The 19747-nt window shown below is 44.9% G+C and overlaps 1 protein-coding gene across 10 annotated transcripts in view; it reads right to left on the bottom strand.

Moving 5' to 3' along the window:
• The window catches only part of Myh10 (myosin heavy chain 10), a 120996-nt gene extending 104207 nt beyond the window's left edge, over positions 1–16789 (bottom strand). For 9 of the 10 annotated variants that reach the window (XM_063241903.1, XM_063241908.1, XM_063241905.1 and 6 more), the window contains exons 1-2: positions 16773–16789; positions 9917–10292 (exon numbers count right to left, since the gene is read on the bottom strand). In XM_063241903.1, coding sequence (XP_063097973.1) covers positions 9917–10261 — 345 coding nt within the window. In that variant the 5' untranslated portion in view covers positions 10262–10292; positions 16773–16789. Of the gene's footprint in view, positions 1–9916; positions 10293–16506; positions 16661–16772 lie in introns of those variants that run through there. The other variant, XM_063241911.1, reaches the window with a different exon arrangement.
• Between the last annotated feature and the right edge of the window lie 2958 nt (positions 16790–19747).

Raw genomic sequence — 19747 nt, 5'->3', positions numbered from 1 at the left:
AGACGACTTGGCTCTAGGCGTCTCCTGAATCTGAATCTGCTAAAGTCTCTGGATCCAATACCAGTTCACAGGAAGTGTCAGTCACAAGAACAACCAACAAAACGCAGACTATGGGGAATTCTGTAACACAACTGTTCTCATTTCTTCGGATGAAGAGGGAAGAAAAGCACACAGATTAAAGATGTAACCAGTTATATAGAATACAACAACCCTTCTTCCGACCCTGAAGGGAACCGGCTACTTACGAAGTATTTATGCATGAAACATAAGGGGTATCTGAATATTTGATGATATGGAGTTACTGTCATTTCTTTTAGAAGCAAAAGCCAAACAGTGCTGTTCACAGAGATAAGTGTTAGAAAACCAAAATTAAAGAGGCACGGCCCATCAGGACAGGAGAAGACTGCAGCTGGTAAACACACCGAGCTCTGGGACCTGAGAGCTACACCCTAAGGATGAGACTGCTCCTGCAGTGGAACCGTGCTCACAGCCAGGCCCCGTTGGGAAGGACATCCCCTGACTAAGCCACACAGCCCAGCTCCCCTCAGTCCACCTGCCCACCCAAAGTGAAACCAGAATAAGCTTCGAATCACCCGCACAATTTCTTGTACACAATACCCAGACTTAAATGCAACAAGTAGTGACCACAATCTAAATTAACATCTGACTCCCTGTTGAGTCTGTTTTTATTAACTCCTGTTGTTATCTTGGGCATTAATATGTTCAATTTGATAAAGGCAGGATAGAGAATCCTGACAAGACAATTAGAAACCATAAAAAGAAAACCCAATGAAAATTCTAACACTGGTGGAGTGGGGGCAGACATAAAGCAAAGAACTCAATGGATGTAGAGGCAAAATGAGACACACAGTAGCTGAGACAGAACCAGGTACCTGACATTTGAATCAGAAGCAAATGGCCACACTGAGGCATGGGATGAGGCCCTGGGATAAAATGTGCAAACACAGGAGCACCAGCTCCACGCGGATGTGATGCAAAGGTCTTCACACAGGAGGATCTGGGTCCAAGAAGGTGGAAAGAAGGGTGAGCAGAAGTCTGACAGCACAGACAGTGGCTAAGACTGTTCCTAAACAAGATGGACACACTGGGACACACCTGTAATCCCAGCACTCCGGAGGCTGAGACAGGAGGGTCTCAAACTGGAGGCCAGGGTGGGTGACTGAGAAAAACCAGTCTAACTTTGGAAAGAAAGAAAGGAAAGAAAGGAAGGAAGGAAGAAAGAAAGAAAGAAAGAAAGAAAGAAAGAAAGAAAGAAACCAATCTGGCAAAAGACATCAAGCCACCAAGTCAAAAACACTACAGATTCTAAGCTGCATATACATGTATTTTAGCTAAGCGTATCACAGCAAAACCTGGAAACCAAAGACGATGTTTACTAACAGCTAGCTCAACTGGGGCAGAGGTTGTCCAGATTTAAAGCACTGCTTCAAAGAAGCAAAAGCAAAACAAGAAGCCAAATTCTCAACAGAAAACAGAAGGCAGGACAGGCCATGGGGTCTGCACAGTGCCAGCGGCTCTGAATCTCAAACCCGGCCAAAAAGAAAGGAAACTTCAAAAATCAAGGATGAACAGATATTTTCAGACAAGTATGGTATTTTTTAAAAGAGAAAACCTAAGAGACATAAACAAAATGAAAAATGATATAAAAATAAAGGGATAGAACTAAATGAAGACCGACTATTACGAAGTAGTATCAAGTGCATTTTCAAATACAGAGAAGTAAAATAAACAGCAGCAGATAAACTGAGAGAGATCAGTGATGAGAACTCCAGAGTTCTCAAGTCTCTTCCTTATCCATGACTGGTAAGAATTCTACTTTATATCAGTCATTAATAGGCCACGTATGCAAGTTAGAATGGGTGACCACTGCAAGCAGGAGCAAAGCAAAAATATATAACTAAATGGGGGGTAGAGTAAAAATTAATTAAAAGTTATAAATAAAAAATACAGAACACAAGTAGGGCTAATAGAAAACAATGAATCAGCCGCTAAATTTAGATTGAAATAGAGGTCATTACTTTTAGATAAACTAAATATTCTAGCTTAAAAATATTGCCCGGGACTGGGCCTGTAGCTGAGAGCAAACACCTGCCTCATATGTAGAAGCCCCTGGGTTCCATCCTCAACATTACAAAAGAAGAGAAAGAGCAGGAGAGAAAAAGACAAAAATGGTCAGATTTGGGGCAAAGATAACAACTATTAGCAGTTGATATGAAATTTGCCTTTAATGTAAAGATACAAAAAAGCCAAAAAGTTTTGAAAACAGTGAACCACACAGTAATCTAAAAAGAAAAAAGCAAATATTAATATATCAAAGTCAACTTTGAGGGAAATATTAATAAAATTGAAGACCATTTCATAATGAGTCATCAGAAAGATACAAAATTTCTACATTTTTTTTTTTTAAATCGGTACCGGGGATCGAACTCACGACTGCCTGCTTGCAAGGCAGGCGCTAATGCTGCTGAGCTAAATCCCCAGCCCCAAAATTTCTACATTTGTATACACGCGATCCTATAGCTTTTGGCATGAACTAAAAGGAGGTATTTTCATGGCAACTGACAGAAGAAGTAAATAAAAATTTTAAAAAACACATAAGGGCATGCAAAATTGAACAACACTGCAAACAAGCAATATTGTGTTCAATAACCAGATGACACAGGTTTATCCAGGGATGATCTTCTACCCAAACTGATCCTGTGACAGGCCACAGAGTAACTCTAATGGAAATCAAAGGCCTGGGATAATTCCAGAGTGTATTCTCTAACCAACGGTAGATTAAATTAAGAAATAAAACAACCTGAAAACCCCCCTAATGTTTGGACATTAAGCAGTTCACTTCTAAATAATGCAGTCAAAACAAAAAAACCCACAAAACACTCTCATTATTTTAAGCTAGATAATAAAAAAAATGCAACACAATAAAACTTACAGAATGCAGCACATTCTTAGAATAAAATTTATAGCTTTTAAAAGCACATATTAGAAAAGAAATGAAAAAATCAATAATCTAAGTATATTATCCTAAGAGTTTACAGAATGAGCAACAAATTGAATCTATAAAAATAAAAAGGTGAAAGTATAATAGTAGGTTCATTCGTAGGCAGGAAGAAGGACCAGACAGGCCTGGCAAGTCTGAAGTCTGTTATGTGGAAAGAACACAGCTGACATAAAGCCGAGGGCGGTGGCGCACTCCTACAATCCCTGTACTTGAGAGGCTGAAGCAGGAGAATCCTTTGCAAGCTTCATACCAGCCTGAGCCATAAAGTGAGCCCAAGGCCAGCCTGAACTGCATAGTGAGACTTTGTCCCAAAAGACATAAATAAAGCTGACAAACCGCTACTAAGACTCATTTTCAAAACTGATCAGAACCAATGATCTGTACGAAGAATACAAAGAAAAAAAAAAGAACATCATTAGAAATTCTACACAAGGTAGAGTGTGTGACCCAGGTGTGGTGATGCGTGCCTATGATCCCAGCACTATGGGAGGCTGAGGCAGGATGATTGCAAGTTTCGCCCGGCCTGAGCAGCTTAGTGAGACCTACTTTGCTTCCAAAAAAAAGGAGAGTGCCGAGGTTTAGCTCAACGGCAAAAGCGCCTGCACTGCAAGCACACGGTCGTGGGTTCAATCCCCAGTACAAAAAAAAAAAAAGGGGGACTGTAGCTTATTACAAAAGCCCTGATATATTTTTAAAAGAGGGTATTATTAACAAATTATGTCAGTAAATTGGGACATTTAGATACAGATAGATGTAAAAATCCTAAACAAATACGTAGGACTGGGGGCACAGGCCGGTGGTAGAGCATTTGCCTAACACACCTAAGACCCTAGTTCACTCCCAGCACCAAAACAACAATATAGATCCTCATTATAGCAAGCAACCAGAAAAGCCACTATCATTTCATTCAATAATGGAAACATATGAATGAGAAAATAAGAAAAATATTCGATAAATCAACAATACCGAAAATACACGATTCTTCCTGTTATCATCGTCACTCAAAACCACTATACTAAAGTTCTAGACAGTGCAATAAATAGAAAGAATGTGTTAGGAATTAGGAAGGAAAAACTAACCGTTATTTGCAGATAACACAAATGTGTTCACAGAAAACCCAAAGGAATCTTCAGCAACAATAGTATAATAACTCATAAACTCAGATACACAGGTCATTGAATATAAACATAATATACAAAAATTGTGAAAACACAGCATTTCTACAAATTGTAACAATTATGTGCATACGTACAATCATATGCATCACAAGGGTAAGATTTTAAACCCAACTTCAATAGCAGTTTTTAGAAAATCAATACTGGCAGAGCATGGTGGCACACACCTATAGCCCTAGCCCTGGAAAGCTGGGGCAGTTCGAGGCCAGCCTAGATTACAGTGTGACTCCATCTCTAAAATAAAAGCACAGCAAACAAAAAATCAAATACCTAAAAATAAATTAACAAAGGTGTACAAAGCCTCTACAAAGAAAACTATAGAATTAAATAAATAGTATGCCCAGGAATTAAAGATGAAACAGTATAAAGATCTAATTTCTCTCCCTAGGTGGGAGAAAAAATAATCCCAGCACTTGTAAGGCTGAGGCAGGAGGATCACCATGAAGTTGACAATCAGAGTTCTATAGAGAGTTCAAGGCCAGCCTGCGCTACACAGCAAGACCCTGTCTCTAAAACACCAAAATAAATAAACTAATAGACAAGGGGTGGGATGTAGCTCAGCGCAAACCAAGGACCTGGATTCAGTGCTCAATACCAGAAAAGAGGACAGGAAGGACGGAGGGGACGGAAGAGGAGATTTCTCTCCCACATTGACCACTGAGTCAGTAAAGTCGTAACCAAAATTCCAACAGGGTCCTGTACGTATAGAAACGCGAGGGGCGGCCACTACAACTCTATTGAAATGCAAAGAACCTTCCAGGCAAAACGGGCTTTCAAAACAAAAATGAGAGAACACACTACACTGGAGACCAAGACAAAGGGCGAAGTTCTAGCAAGACAAGGAGATACTAACCCGAACGCAGGCATCCGGACCATGAAACGACAGGGAACCAAGAGTGGACTTCTGAACACCTGGTTTAGGACAAAGATGGCACTTTCACAAGAGTGGCCAAAGGACGATGTTTCTGTAAATGACACTGGCCCACCTAGAGAGCCACTGGGAGCAGGGGCAGCCTTGGGTCTGGTCACTGCCTTCCGCCACACACGAAACTCAATTCCTATGAAATGTATCACCACACCGCCTCCTCTCTGGCTTCAAGCTGAGTTTGACCAACAGAGGACACTGGCAGGAGACTGAAGGTGCCGGAGGTGAGGTCGTATATTCCCTAGGCTCTGGGCCCACCAGTTCCCATGAGGCACCTGCATCCCCCGCTCCTGAAGGAAGAGCACAGTCCCTGCTAGGTAGCCCTAATCACACATATCTGTCAGAGTTAGGAGCGCTTTCCTGACAGTCCTGTACAGGTCAGAATGTGTCAGTGTGGCGGGGGAAGAGCTCCCAGGGAGAGTGCTTGTCTAAAAGGCACAAGGCTCTCGGTTCAAAACTCAGTCCTGCAGACCATCTACCTTAACACTAGAATACTGCACCGTTCCTCATTTGCTTTTGAAGTTATACCTACCTAATTTTAAATCTCCTGTTTATTGAACTTGTGAAATAACTTCTATTTTCTGCTGGGACTCTGACTAAATCTGACATTACGTTGAAGAGGGAAGGACATTACTTACAGATCTCCACATCCTATCATCCAGGAATTCTCCTAGAAACACAGCAGACCCACCAATGCACACTTATGTGTGCCAGGTACACACACCAGGCAATTTATTGAAACAAATAGAACCAAGCTGAGGGAAAAACATACACAGACAGACAGACAGACAGACACACACACACACACACACACACACACACACACACACGCGCGCATGCGCGCATGCATGCTTGTTTCAAAAACAGTTGAGTGGGTAAACAACATTGGGTCAAAAACCTTACAATGAAATACACTCCGCAAAAAACAAACTACTCAAACTTTCCACAGCTTTTTTTCCATTTTTAATGATTAAAGATCCCAAAGACCTTTCATTTTATATGGATTGCATAAAATACTGTTTTTAAAATGTATATTAATTCATTTAAAAACTACAAACACATTACATGTAAACAGAAATAACAGTCCTTATAAAAGGCAACTTTTGCTTTTGCTTTCCAAAATAGAAAGTGAGAGGGGGGGCACCTTTTATATATTTTTGTAAAATTTACACTGTCTGGCCTACTAGGTACAGCTCAACTTTCCTATCTGTTTCTGCATTTAATCTATTGTGATGTTTTTTCATTGAATTACACAAAGAAAATCAGACTTGTACAGTAATTCCACAGTCTTTTCAGGTTTCTGAAGCTATTTCTCTCTGAAGCTACCAAAACTGCGCAAGTAACGATTAAGCCTCAGCTGCAGCGCAGCATGTGCGGCCGGCCAGTCAGTCCGCGAATTTCTACTCTCCTTGCAGCAAGCCCGCTGGCCTGCACACTGAATTAATCTTTTACCCCTGCATGATTTTGCAACACGTGTACCTCATCTGGAAACACTGCCGACCGAATTCCGCAAGTCTTCCAAATGATGTCATTTCACTACATGCTGGCAACAAAACCACCAAGAAAATCACCTTCACATCACCACGTCTATGGATCGGAAGGGTCTGCAAGTATTGACAGGCTGAGTTCCTGGTGGCAGATACCAGGTTCTCACAATTCTAATTTTCAAGTGAAAACTGAAATTTTATCACTGGCAACAAATACAGTCAGCTGTTTTCTTGGAAGTGACAAGCTCACTTTGTTTATTTTCAAGACAATGCCTGCCAAATACCTCTGTGTGGGTAACCACTGCTCAGCCCTTGGTCCTTCTGTCAAATAAGAAGGGTGTTCTATGAAAAAGCAAGGCCGGCCCGCAGCTCCAACAACCAGACAGCCACTCCTCACCGCAGCCATCAGTCCGCCCATGTGCAAACCGACCGTGCAGGCCTCTCCTCTTCATCACACAGGGTGGCAGAAGGCCCCTTCTCGCTCTCCCGCCAGCACTGCCAACGCTTATTCCCAGCAGGTATTGGATAATGAAAAACGCAGACACCAAAGGCTACAGACTATGAGATCCACTTACACAAAAACTGAAAATCAGGCAAAACTAAATTATATTGCTTAAAGGGTGTGCAGCTAATTAATGAAGCACACTGGAAGATTGGTAACATGTTTCTCCCAGTAACAGATAGATCCAGCAGACAAAAATCAGTAAGGCTACAGAAGATATAAGCAATACAATCAAAATGCTTAATCTAATGGCCAAATATGGAATCCTACACCCAACAGTAACAGAATACACATTCTTTGCAAACATATAGAACATTAACTAAAAGTGACAATATGTTACACAAAGCAAATCTCCACAAAAACAAAGGCCAGTATATGGACAGTATTCTTTAACTGTGATATAGTTACATTTAAAATCAACGGCAAGAAGATAACTTTAAAAACCAAAGCTGGGAAATGTTAAAAAGTTTGGAAGGTCTAGAGGCTGAAGAAGAAATTATAATAAAAATTATAAAATATTTAAAACTAATAAAAATGCTACATATTAAAACTCCTGAGGTGAGCTGAAACAGTGTTAGAGCAGACATTCACGGTTTTAAATAGCTTTATTAGGAAGAAAGATGAAAATTACTGACCTGAGAAGTCAGAGGTCAGGGAGTGTAAATCCAAAGAAAATATAAGAAAACATCACTGCATCCACTAGCAACTTAACTTATTTGAATTAAAATTAAGGTACAACACAATTTATCTATAGAAATATTCCCCAAGGATCCTATATAAATTAGAGCTGTGTATCTATCATAGAACCTCAACCAATCACTTTCAACTGACTGATGGATCTCACCTGACCTGTGAACTCCAACCCCAAAACAAATGCATCCCCGTGTAGCAATGGTGGCTGCACCCAGCTTCACCCTTCCCGGTCTTCCCCAGAGGCCCATGCTCTGTGAGATCCTGGATGAGACCCTTGCTGCACCTGCCTGAGGGAGCCATGATCTGCCCAAACCTCTACCTCTACCTTGACATTAATACTTTGAGAAGGATTCCCATTCTCCTGCACATACCGCAGAGGCCACGCTTTGAAAAGAAACTCACAAACTCAACTCAGGTTGTCCAAGTTAAGCTGGAAAGGGCGGGGGGGGCTCAATAATAGCTGCGAAATCTCAGAATTATCATGGGAAACCGTTACAAATAAAACACACTTGTCTTAACTTTGATGACTTCCCTTTCACAGCCACAATCTCCTTCCACGCCGCAGGCTTCTGCCGCTTCTTGGTGAGGCCACCACCTTCCTAAACCTGCGTGTGTCAGTGCACCTGGTTTAATTCAAAACAGACCCACTTCTCAAAATTCATGGGTGACAGTACCAACCGACCAGTCTCTGCACTTTTCAGCCCTTGATGGATGATGCATGAACACTGCCCTTGATTTCCTGGTCAGCTCCTCCCACCAAGGCTCCCACTGCCACCTGGACCGACTCCAAAGACCACCAGCAAGTTACCGTCCATCTGCGCGGCAGCGCACGCCCAGGCTCCCCTGCCCTCGGGCCTGGAGCACATTCACACGGCCAGGCCCAGAGCCAGACAGCAAGGTTCCCCACGCTGCTCTCCAGGGTTTCTGTCTTCGGCTTCTCCCCTTTTCCAAGATGGTGCCACTCTCCTCAGACTGCTTTCCCAGCCTTGCTGCCTGTTCCCCTGTCACTCTGTCCTACTCCAGAGGAACAGCGTAAGGCAGACCATCTCCTTACAGACCACGGCAGCAACGCCAGCAGCTCACAAGCAAACCACTAATTTCTCAGCTCTTCCCCGGGCTGCCTCCTCCTTCCGTCGGGCAGACTCTAAGCCTGAACGCAGCCTTATCCAAGACCCTCCCTGACCTCTGTGGGAAGCCGTCCTCCTCCTCTCCCATCTCATCTCCTCATGAGCCACATCAGGACGCTAGGGCACCCAGGCTAGCTAGGGCCCCGGCCCACTTTGTTCCCACACTATCCCCGCACCTAGAACACAGCACGTGTTAGGCAAGTGTTCCTTAAATACACTGATTCCTACAGGATTATTAGTTTTGGTCGACATGTTGAATTATTCATGGACCTCAGTGACACAGTCCATGCACAAAATTCAAGTATCTTTTTCCAATTTTGACCACTCCTCTGGTCAACTTTTCTCCCTAGCCCTCTTTATCCTGTTTAAAGCCAATCCATGCCACCTTCTTCAGATCACTGCCACTTCCCTACCTTAGCCCTTATCCCTTATCTCAGTAACTTCTATCCGATCAAGGACTTGGTCAGTGACTACAGCTGCTGACCACAGGACAACCACAGATTCACTCTCACCCTGAACTATTTCCTCTTAGAAACCTCTCTTCTATTTTCCTGTCTACATACAGATATCCTTGCTCTTACTGCAAGCCCTCAGCCTGCATGCAGCCGCCCCACTTAGCGGTCCTGGACAGGCACTTGAGTTTCTGCCATGTTGTCGTTCCGGATCCTCCTCCCACCGTGAAGCTTGCCACTGTATACATCCCTGGTCTCTCTGCCAATGCTCTCACCTTACTGTGCTCCAGAGCACCACGACAAAAGTATTCAGATACCATTTTACCATGCACAATTGTAGACTGGATTATTCACACCGACCATGTTCAGATTTAAAAGGAAAATAAAATTTATGAAAGCAAGAGACAACCTATCAGAAATAGTGTTGAAGAGATTGGGGGGCATCCCACATTCTCACTTGATTATGCCAAGACACACAATTTAGATTAATTGGCCATCACTCATGTCTACGAGTTATCTGGTAAAATACTTACGTAGATGAGTCCTGAATAGTAGCGGTCCTTCAGGTTATGTAAGACAGAGGCTTCATTCAAGCACGTCAATTCCGCCATGTCCTCCACCTTGGAAAACTTAGGGGGGTTCATCTTCTGAATGTCATCTTTGTTGACCATTGCCTTCTTGCCATTCTCCGCCAGCTCCACCACCACTTCATCCCCTCGCTCTTCTTTGATACTCGCGGCCTCGAAACCATGGCGCTCCGATGGAATCCACACTAGCTTTTTGGCTGTCCAATCAGCTTGAGTGGCAGGGTTGTAGATGACAGCCCTGTCCACAAAGAGATACCTCTCCGGATCCTCCAGTCCAGTTCTCTGGGCCATTGTAAACAGAAGGATCCAAGAGCAACTGCCTCTAAGGGAAAAGAAGAATAAAGTCAGATGTTTGCCAAACATCAAATAATGAACAAGTTTTACTTTTCTAAGGAACAAAACAAAATGCTTAGTAAATATGAGGAGTAAACTCGGAGTGAAGGAGTTGGGGTAATCCTGGTCATGGCCATACTACAACATTTCCAAGGTAAATTTCAGGGGTGACCACTAATTATGACTCTGGTTGTCGGACGACCACTCAGGACTTGCCCTTGGCTACTGAATGCTGAGAAGCAGACAGAGGCAAAAAGCAAAGTTCCAGGATGACCTTATTTTCTCCCCATTTCCCCTTTCACCTTCACCGCAAATTAAACAGAGAATTAAGAAGAGAAGGAAGTAAAAGAAAACAAAGACCTTTAATAAAATGTCCATGGAACTAGTATGACCACAAGGATACAGCTACAAGAACACAGGATGACTGCCAGAGAGTAAAGAATCAGGTGAACAAGTGTCTCTTCCTTACAGAGACCCCAGATCAGACCCCCACGGCTTCTCTATGGCCATAGAGGACAAAGTTAACTTGGGGTCACACGACAGCCTTACTGGCTACATGGAGCTGGGTACCCAGGTCTCTGCTCCTAGTCCTGTTTCCGAGTCGGCATTCCATCCTTCCTCAAGAGTCCTTCCGTTAAGTGCCTGCCTTGTAAGCAGGCAGTCGTGAGTTCGATCCCCGGTACCGATAAAAAGGAAAAAGACAAAAAAAAAAAAAAGAAAAAAAAGAGTCCTTCTGCCACTCTGATCTCTCAGACTCCAGGGTGTCTGTACCTTCCACTGCTAGGATGTGGCCTGAAACTAATAATCCACACATGGTCTGATCAATATAGAAGCAACTTCAGCCACACTGAGAAAAGACAGATTCTGTGACCTGTAGCTGGAGACCTGTTTGGTTTGCTTAGCCCTCACTGACTTTTGGCACCTAGGGACCTACCGATGAAAGCACCTAAGTTACCTCTCCTTTATTAATGTGACTGGCCTTCTGGATCAGAGGAAAGGAGTGTACATGTTCATTCGCCTTGCCGATGTGATTTATTATTCCCATCTGGATAGTGCCTTTCTAGAATACACTACTATCCCAAACCCTTTTTTGCTGTTACTCCAAATTCCAAGTTACTACAAATGCCACACACAGTTTCCATGATTTTATCCAAATCAACACAAGAAGCTAACTGACTACTCCATTCTTACAGTCTTGTGTCAGATCCTCTCAACTTCTCCCCCAGCTCCCACTCAACTGCCAAGAATGTTGGGGATTCTTTGCAGGCAAGAGGATCAATACCAGACATCCCTTGTAAGCTGCAAGGGACACAGTAAGTGATCCAAACTTACTTTGGGTTTGAACCTTCAGTCCATAGATGAACTTCAAGCTCCATGAAACGGGATAAACATGTTGAACTCTAATATGTGCAAATGTGTTCTACCTTAGGAGAACATTGATAACTTTCTTTAGATTCAAGGGACTGTCCCACAAGACTAATCACTGATAGTGGATGAAGATGCTCATTAAGTAGATTCAAATCCCTGTGATTCTTTAGAAATCATTTGTTACAATGTAATACATTCCTAGAGTATCTGGTCTCAAATTCTGGCACACATGAGAAGCACCAGAAAAGCACAGTAACACACAGAATGCTGGCCACAGACAGGCCAAGCGGGTCTGATTCATTAGGTAAAGCCCAAGAATCTCCAAGCCTAGCAAGTACCCAGACGGTGCTCCTGCTGTCATCCATGGGCCACAGTGGACAAGCACCGCCCCACGGGTCTCTAGCTGCCATGGCCTGCCACCATTACTACCAGCTTGGAGGGGGCAGCTAAAGACTGAAGGGTAATCTTCTAGAATAACTCACTACATGATTCATAGAATGTGCTCATGTTTTAAAGATTAATTTGGATTTAAAAAAAAAAAATCAAAAAACAAACCAAATCTCCCCCCAAATCACAAAGTTGTAATTCATATTAGACTTCTACAAGTAAAACTGCTAAGACATTTTAGAGCTACACTAAAAAATAAATAAATAATTTAAAATAAGCAAATTTACATTTCCTTCTTAGGCATCTGTATGTGAGAAAAATACAGAAAATATCTGTGGGCCTGGGTTTGCTCATAAGTTTCAAAAGCATACCACCTCTAAAGCCAAGGCTTTTAAGACTAATCACAAAGGTGGGAGTTATAATGCAGGCCTCTAATCCCAGCACTCCAGAGGCAGAGGCAAGAGGATTTCAGGGAGTTCGAGGCTGGCCTAAACTACAAAGAGATCTTGCCTCAAAAAACTAAAACATTCTAGAGACTAACAACCAATCTTTCCAACTTAAAAACACTGCATACTAGAAAAATGGGGATCTTGGAATCGGTGTAGGTGAATTTGAGGACAAATTTTAGGATACATATAGCACCTTTTAGAAGGACAAAATCTACTAAAGGAAAGTATCCTACTATTATAGTAATAAAATATAAACTATATATTCTATGTTGCTGCGGGTAGGTATATACAAATTTATTTAACTTAAGTATGCAATTACATTCTTAAATTTAGTAGGTGGCTAAAGTTAAAACAATAGGTCCTTTCTAGACTGAGTCTTGAAAACAAACAATATAAAAATTATTTTTAAAAATCTGAATATTTGAAATTGAGCAGTACATTTCCTAGATGCAAAAATGCTTGTAAGAAAAAAAACCTAAAAAGATTATAAAAATATGACTGTAACATGCTCTTGATTTTGTGCAAGAAAGTTATATACACAAGTTGGGTTTTTTAAATGAGTAACTATTCATTGGGTCTCTGCTGGGTAGCAGGATCACAAATTACTCTGTTTCAGGTTTTTCTACAAGGAAACACTGTACAGATGGTCACCTGTCCTTTACTGCATCCTGAGCACTTAGCAGAGTCTCTGCACAAACAGTGGATCCATGCCTACTGATCAACCTCACATAAATGGTCCCTCCACTTATAGTGGGCTTCAACTTCTTCACAGCCAAAAACCTACCATTCCTTCCACTCCTGACCCAAATGTCACCCTTTCTGAAGTTCTTTTCAGGTCACTCTGGCAATTTAATCCTCTCTTTCTCCTCACATTCTGTCCTGTTCTTTGGGCGGCCTTCTTGCCTTCCCCTGCACTGCACCAGAGCGCTCACTTAGAAGGTAGTAGGCGCTCACAGTGTGGGAGAGTTCAGGAAGCCAGTGAAGATGTTTTTGTTCAGTTTAACTCCTCACTTGTGACTGCCAAATACGTTGTTTTTCCACTCCATTGTACATTTGGTATCTGATCTGGGGAATCCTGGTATTTAGTGTACCACTCCCAAATGTTTTGTGTTGCTAAAAGGACAGAACTAGAATTTTTAAAATACCAAATATCATGGTTATATACCTATAATCACATCCAGGCACTAGGTAGTTTACACAATAACCATCCTCACAATAGCACAAGGTGGGTACAATTAATATCCTCATTTTATAGATGAACAACCTGGAGTGCAGAGAAAGCCAAAAACCTATCCAAAGTCACACAGCCAGCAAGTAGCAGAGCTGGACTGCACCAGAGGGCAGGTCCAGAGGGCAGGCTACAAGGAAGGCAGGCAGGAGAGAAGAAATTTTGATGGACATGTAGTGTACTATACACTGCCTCTCTAGAAATAAAAACCCTATCAATTATGGTTTAAGCTTACCTTATGATTACCTTAGCACAATCTGGCAAAGCCTCTGTATTTTAAAGAAAAAAAATGCTTGCACTTAGGGAGAAAAGAAATAAACAGAAACCCTTTTGTAAAAGGTATGAAGATAATCTGCAGATTTGTCTTGGTGTCCTTCAAAATAGTTGTCTTAATTATAATTAAAGCATTTACCTGTGAATGCATGAGCCCTCTACTAAGCAAAGTTCCCACCATCATGACTAGTGTTAGACACCTATGTGTGGGGCTCTATTATCTTATCCCCAGGTCATTTTACACTCCCAATTAAGTACCACCCTGAAACCTCAACTGCCTCCTAGCACCCACTAGCACCCAGCACTGGACAGGGGGAAAAAAGGCAATTTTATGAATAGCTTACATAGAAAACAGTAAAGAAATGATCTAGGATAGCACATTCTAAAACAGATGAACAAAAACTGAATTGTTCCAATTTATTTAATGATAGCTACAGTTGAGGTCACCTACATTACAGGGCTGTCAGTTATTTTATCAAAACTCTGCTGAAACAAATGATCACAAAACAAATGCAAAAGATGCTATTTATGACCTGCACCATCTCCCAATTCGTATTTTTACACTGTGCTAAGTATTTCTAAAACTTGGACCCAAACCCCAGGAATTTTAATTCTTCACGTTTTAACACAGTGTATGTGCACCACAGAAGCATACAGCTTTCCACCCTACAATTTGCCCTTCAAATTTTCCTCCATCTCACCTCCCGTCCAGTCCCTTCATTGTAATGCTTTCCCTAAGGAGCCCAAATCAACAGCGGAGCTCTCACAGGTCACATCCCTTTGCTGCAAAAGCTTGTGCTATATCGCACAATGACACCATATGCTTGTTCCAGATAAGGAGAGGAAGAACTTAATTTAAGATGCAGAAGTGGGGAGATGCATAAAATGGCCACTTTTCCAGAACCCGAGACAGACAGGGCATATTTAAACACCAAAAGCATGGGGCTACAAGAATAATTAATAGAGGCAGCCTGATCAAGGGATACAACAGTGAATAGATTATAAAGTTTTCCAGAGTGAGATACCATCAAGAATAATTAAACCAGACTCAAAGAATCTTCAGTTTTGATGTTAAAAAAAACCCAAAACCAAAAAACACAAATACACACAACGAAATCTCAGCATAGCCAAAGTATTACATTTATTATTACATTATTCGCGAAAACAGCAGCCTTTGTTCAATCTTCAGTCTGGATCTACCCCGCCTGCCTTCCCCTACCCCACCCTACCCCACCCCACCCCCTTCCATCCACCGCAGTGATCTTGAAGGGAGCTGCAGAGGCCCTAAGAGACAGAGATAACGGTTGTAGAGAGAGGCCACGTTACCCAAACCTCCCCAGACCAGGTCAGCCCCGCCGAATGGCCAGTCTCCTTCCTAAGGCTCCAGTCCCAGGCAGGCCTGGCTGCCTCCCGGGTCCCTGGGCCGCAGCCGCCCACCACAGGCCCACAAAGCCCCGGCCAATGCCAGGACTCCGCAGCTTCAACTTCTCTCCGACCCAATTCCAGTTCCATTTTACGGGATCTGGGTGTGACTCCCACAGCACTAGGCAAGGAAGAGTCTGCAGCGAGCCATGCCCCGATCACTTACACAATAAAGAGATCCCGACGCGAGGGCTGACCCTCCCCCCGGCCGCCCGGCTGCAGCGCGCCCCCGCCACATTTCCCGCCTCGCCCCCCCAAACCGCCCAGGCCTTGCCGGGCGTCCACCCCCGGCCCGGGCGGTTCACCGGGCGCGCGGCATGCCGCCCCTCCCGCGCTCCTCGCCGGCGCCGGCAGTGCGACCCTCCCCGCGGCCGGCTCCGGAGCCACTCGCCCGCCGCGCGCTCCCCGGGCCGCGCCGAGCCTCTCCGCCCTGCAGTCCCTCCACCCCATAGGTCCGCCGCCCGCTTTCCGAGCCCTCGGCGGAGCCCTCTGCCGTGCCTGGGGAGGCCGGCCCAGCCTAACTCACCCAGGGGCCCTTCCTGTCCAGCGCCCCCCGCCACCAGCATCACGCCCCAGCACCTCGTCCTCTCCTGGAGGTAGACACAGACTCGAGGGGAACTCCGAGGCCCCACCAGGGCACTAGCCCCCCAGCTCCACGCTGCCAGGGATCCCACACCCCAAAACCTGGTCCCCAGGACCGCACCCCCAGATCTCCATCCTCACTCCCCAGGGCTCGCCCTCCCGCACAGCCCGGCCCTGATCCCCGGCAGGGGTCTCACTCTCCCGGTTCTCATTCCTTGGCCCTTCCAGGGGTCTCTCTTTCCCCACCCTCCGGGTGCCGCTGTCTCTTCTCCGCCCCTCCCAGGTCCCAGCCTGCACGAGCCGAGGGTCCCCGCAGCACACGAATCCTCCCGCCAGGAGCCCCCTCGCCCTTCCCCAGCTCCTGGTTCGGTTCTGTTCCTGCGTGCCACAGCTGCCGGGTCCCCAAGCCCGGGATCCGTCCCCTCCCCCCTTAAGAACTGTCCCCGCGCCCCAGGCAGCCGCACTCGAACCCAGCAGCCGCACCTCTCACTCACCTTCAGCCGAAGATGGTGGCGCCCGCGCACGTCCCCGACTGCGACCACGGATCCGCCGCCTCAGTCCCAAACCCACCGCTGCCTCCGCCGGGCTGCTTTAGCACTGCTGGTCGCGGCGGCCCCACCCACTCCCACCCTCATTGGGCCAGCTCTACGCCCATCACCGCCGCCCCCAGACCCACTGGTCCGTTTGCGCGCCCATCTCAAAGGGAAGACGTTAGCAACCCGACCAAGCTACCTTCCCGAGTCCGGGTCCCTCCACCCACCTGGAATGTTGCTCATTGGCTCCCGCGCCCGGCCCAGTCCCCCAGGATCCCAATCTCATAGGCTAGCTTTCACGCCCATCAGAGATTCCGGGAGGTGTGGCCGGGATAGAGGCAGACGATTGGCTAGCTCAGGTGGCGATGGACAGCTGAGGCAAGCTGGGCGCCCCGCGATCCCGCGAGGCAACGGACCCTGCAGCGGCCGGTGTACTCCGCTGGTCAGGGTTGTACGCGCCGAAGGGCAGGTATTGCGCGACAGAATGCCCCAGTTCTGATTAGAAGCGTTTCGACCTAGCGTCGGGCGGCGGCTGCAGCTTATTCAAACGCCTGGCCGCCGCCTCGGATTGCCGCAGCCCCTTCGCGCTGCAGCGGGACGGGCTTCCAGTGCGAAGACGCGGGCCCTGGGAGCTGCCTGCAGGGGCGGGGCTGGAACGCGGTCCAGAGGCCTGACGTCACCCCAGGGCTGGGGGGGGCTGGCTCTGCGGCTCACCTGCAGTGGGGGAGGGGCGGTGCAGCCCCGCCCCTGCGCCAGGGTCCGGCCGGGGTCCGGCCGCAGTGGCTTCTGCCAGCACTGGCGGCGGGATCCCTCCAAATGATGCTACCTAAGTGGCCGAGCGCCGGACGCCGGACACCTTCCTTCGCTGCGGCAGTTTTGGTGTTAGCTAGAGGAGGGGCCTCTCGGCCCAGCCTCCGGCATGGCTGAGATTCCAGAAGAATGAGAAGCTGGCTAGCTTTGGAGAGGACCCTTGAGAAAAACACTTCATTCACCTCGTTCGTTCATTCATGGAGGAGAGCTTCCTGTGTAAGAGGGGCCGCACAGGGCTTTCTCCGGGTTCCTGCGGGGCTCTCGTATTCCCAGGGCTCTTAGCTGTTCTCCACAGGCCTCAGAAAACAGAATCTGAGACCTGGAATAAAAAAAAAATTAAGTTCTAAAATAGGGGCACGAAACCGAAAAATCAAAATCAATAAATAATGAAATATTTACAGCGTCTAATCAACTACATTCTTAATTATATGTGTATAATAATCACAAGAACAAAATAAATTGTCCTTTCAAAAACTAAGTGTTAATGTTTTCCAAAAACACTTGTAACAAGATGTAGTTGTTTAATATTGGATATGTGTGCAATTTGTATGATGTAAGTGCCCACGAAGCTTCTAGTCTGTTGTAAGTAAAGCCAAAAAGCAAAGCAAGACAGGAAGTGATAAGGCTTTGCTGGCATGCTGAGAATACTCCAAGAAGCTGAGTGCAGAGTCCTTCCTGGGAACGTCTGAATCAAGACCTGTATTGGCCTTTGTCCTGGTCCAGCCAGTCCCCACCTCCACTTGCCCCTGGGTAAGTCCCCTTACTCAGGTGTCTTGTGACTTGGCCCCAAGAAAAATTCTGTCCTTCTTACAGTTAACTATACATGTTAGCTGTGCAAAAGATGTGCATGTAGTCCTTTTCAAAATCTTTAAATGTATTTAGAGAAAACCTAAAAGCAACCCTGAGGCCTGAGTTAATTGTCAGTGAAGCTATTTCTGAATGCAATATTCCATTCTAACAGCGTACACACACACACACACACACACACTCCATAAGCGGTCAGGTCTGTGGTTTGCCATTATTTAAAACTTCCTCGTAATTTTAAAACAAACTCAGTAGACCATCAGAAGAGGAGGACAGAAAGTTCCCCAGAATTAAATCTCAGGAAGACATTAGTCTCGATGAAAAATCTAGTTAACCAAGAGAGTGTCCCCAAGTGTATCTCTAGCTCTGGCCTCTCTCCAGCACTTTGACTCCACATGTTCTACAGCCCGCTAGATGCTTCAACCGAGATGAGAGGGGAAATGCCAAGTGCAAAACCAGAGCTCCCAAGCTAGTCTCAATTCTGTTTTCATTCCATCTACCACATTCTGTCCTCCATAGTTCCCTTGATCTGCTCAGGAAACCAGTCTTGAAACCCGTCTTCGCTCCCTTCCGCTCCCTGAAAGGTCTCCCAACCAACCCCCTAATCTCCATCACCCAACCCTCCCTTGTAGCTGCATCCCAGACTCATGATTTAGAACTGATTTATGGGGGCGAGGGATTTAGCTCAGTGGTGTAAGTGCCTGCTTGGCATGCAGAGTCATGAGTTCGATTACTGGTACCAAAAAAAAAAACCCCGAATCTGACATATGTGGCACTGAATCCATCTCTGCCTCTTCCTAGGTGTTCAACAATGACAAATCCTTAACCTCACTCTAAAATGAAGCTACAGTAAGGCATAGCCTGGCCAACCTAGTCACTTAGGGAAACCCTACCCTGAAATAAAACAATTAGAAAAGAGCTGGGGATCAAGCACAGTATAAGGCCCTCGGTTTAATCCCCAGTACCACAAACAAGACAGCAAAACAAAACCAAGTGAACTCATTCAATGAATATGTAACATGATTTAGTAAAAAACCATTGTCTTAGTAAATAAATTGAAAATGTTCTTTCTCTAGTGTACAAGCTTATTACAAAAATGTGAAAACTTCTTTCTCTTTAGTCATTTTTACTGACAGTCTAGACTGTTTTGACCCACAAAAGCAAAAGTTCACAGACTATTGTTTTTCGGGGTCTAGATTAGAAGTCCAAATTTGTACCCTCAGGGCAGGTCCAGCCTGTGGACTTGCTTTGTTCCAGCTGTACCGAACTGATATGCAGCATTTTTTATTGATCAATTCCCAACGTTTAAAAATTAACAAACAGCTCTCCAACGTTATTAGCCATTATGAAAATGCAAATCAGAACCACAACAAGATAACCACTCGGTACCCTCAAGAATGTCTGTAAGCAGAAGGGAAACAATTGCAAATGATAGTGAGGAACTAGAAAAACAGGAATCCTCAGTTATTAACTTCGAGGAATATAAAGTGTGCAGCCACTTTGGAAAATAGTTTCTTTAAAAGTTAATTATTACTTGCTTTTGATTATGGTAAAAAAAAAAAAAGTCAAATATAAATTTACCATATGA

This window comes from Cavia porcellus, unplaced genomic scaffold, assembly GCF_034190915.1.
Source record: "Cavia porcellus strain 051 isolate PalLab524CR breed Dunkin Hartley unplaced genomic scaffold, mCavPor4.1 scaffold_32, whole genome shotgun sequence".
In the NCBI taxonomy this organism is placed as follows: domain Eukaryota; kingdom Metazoa; phylum Chordata; class Mammalia; order Rodentia; family Caviidae; genus Cavia; species Cavia porcellus.
Note: the sequence above shows the minus strand (reverse complement) of the source record. Positions and strands in the feature narration are given on the sequence as shown.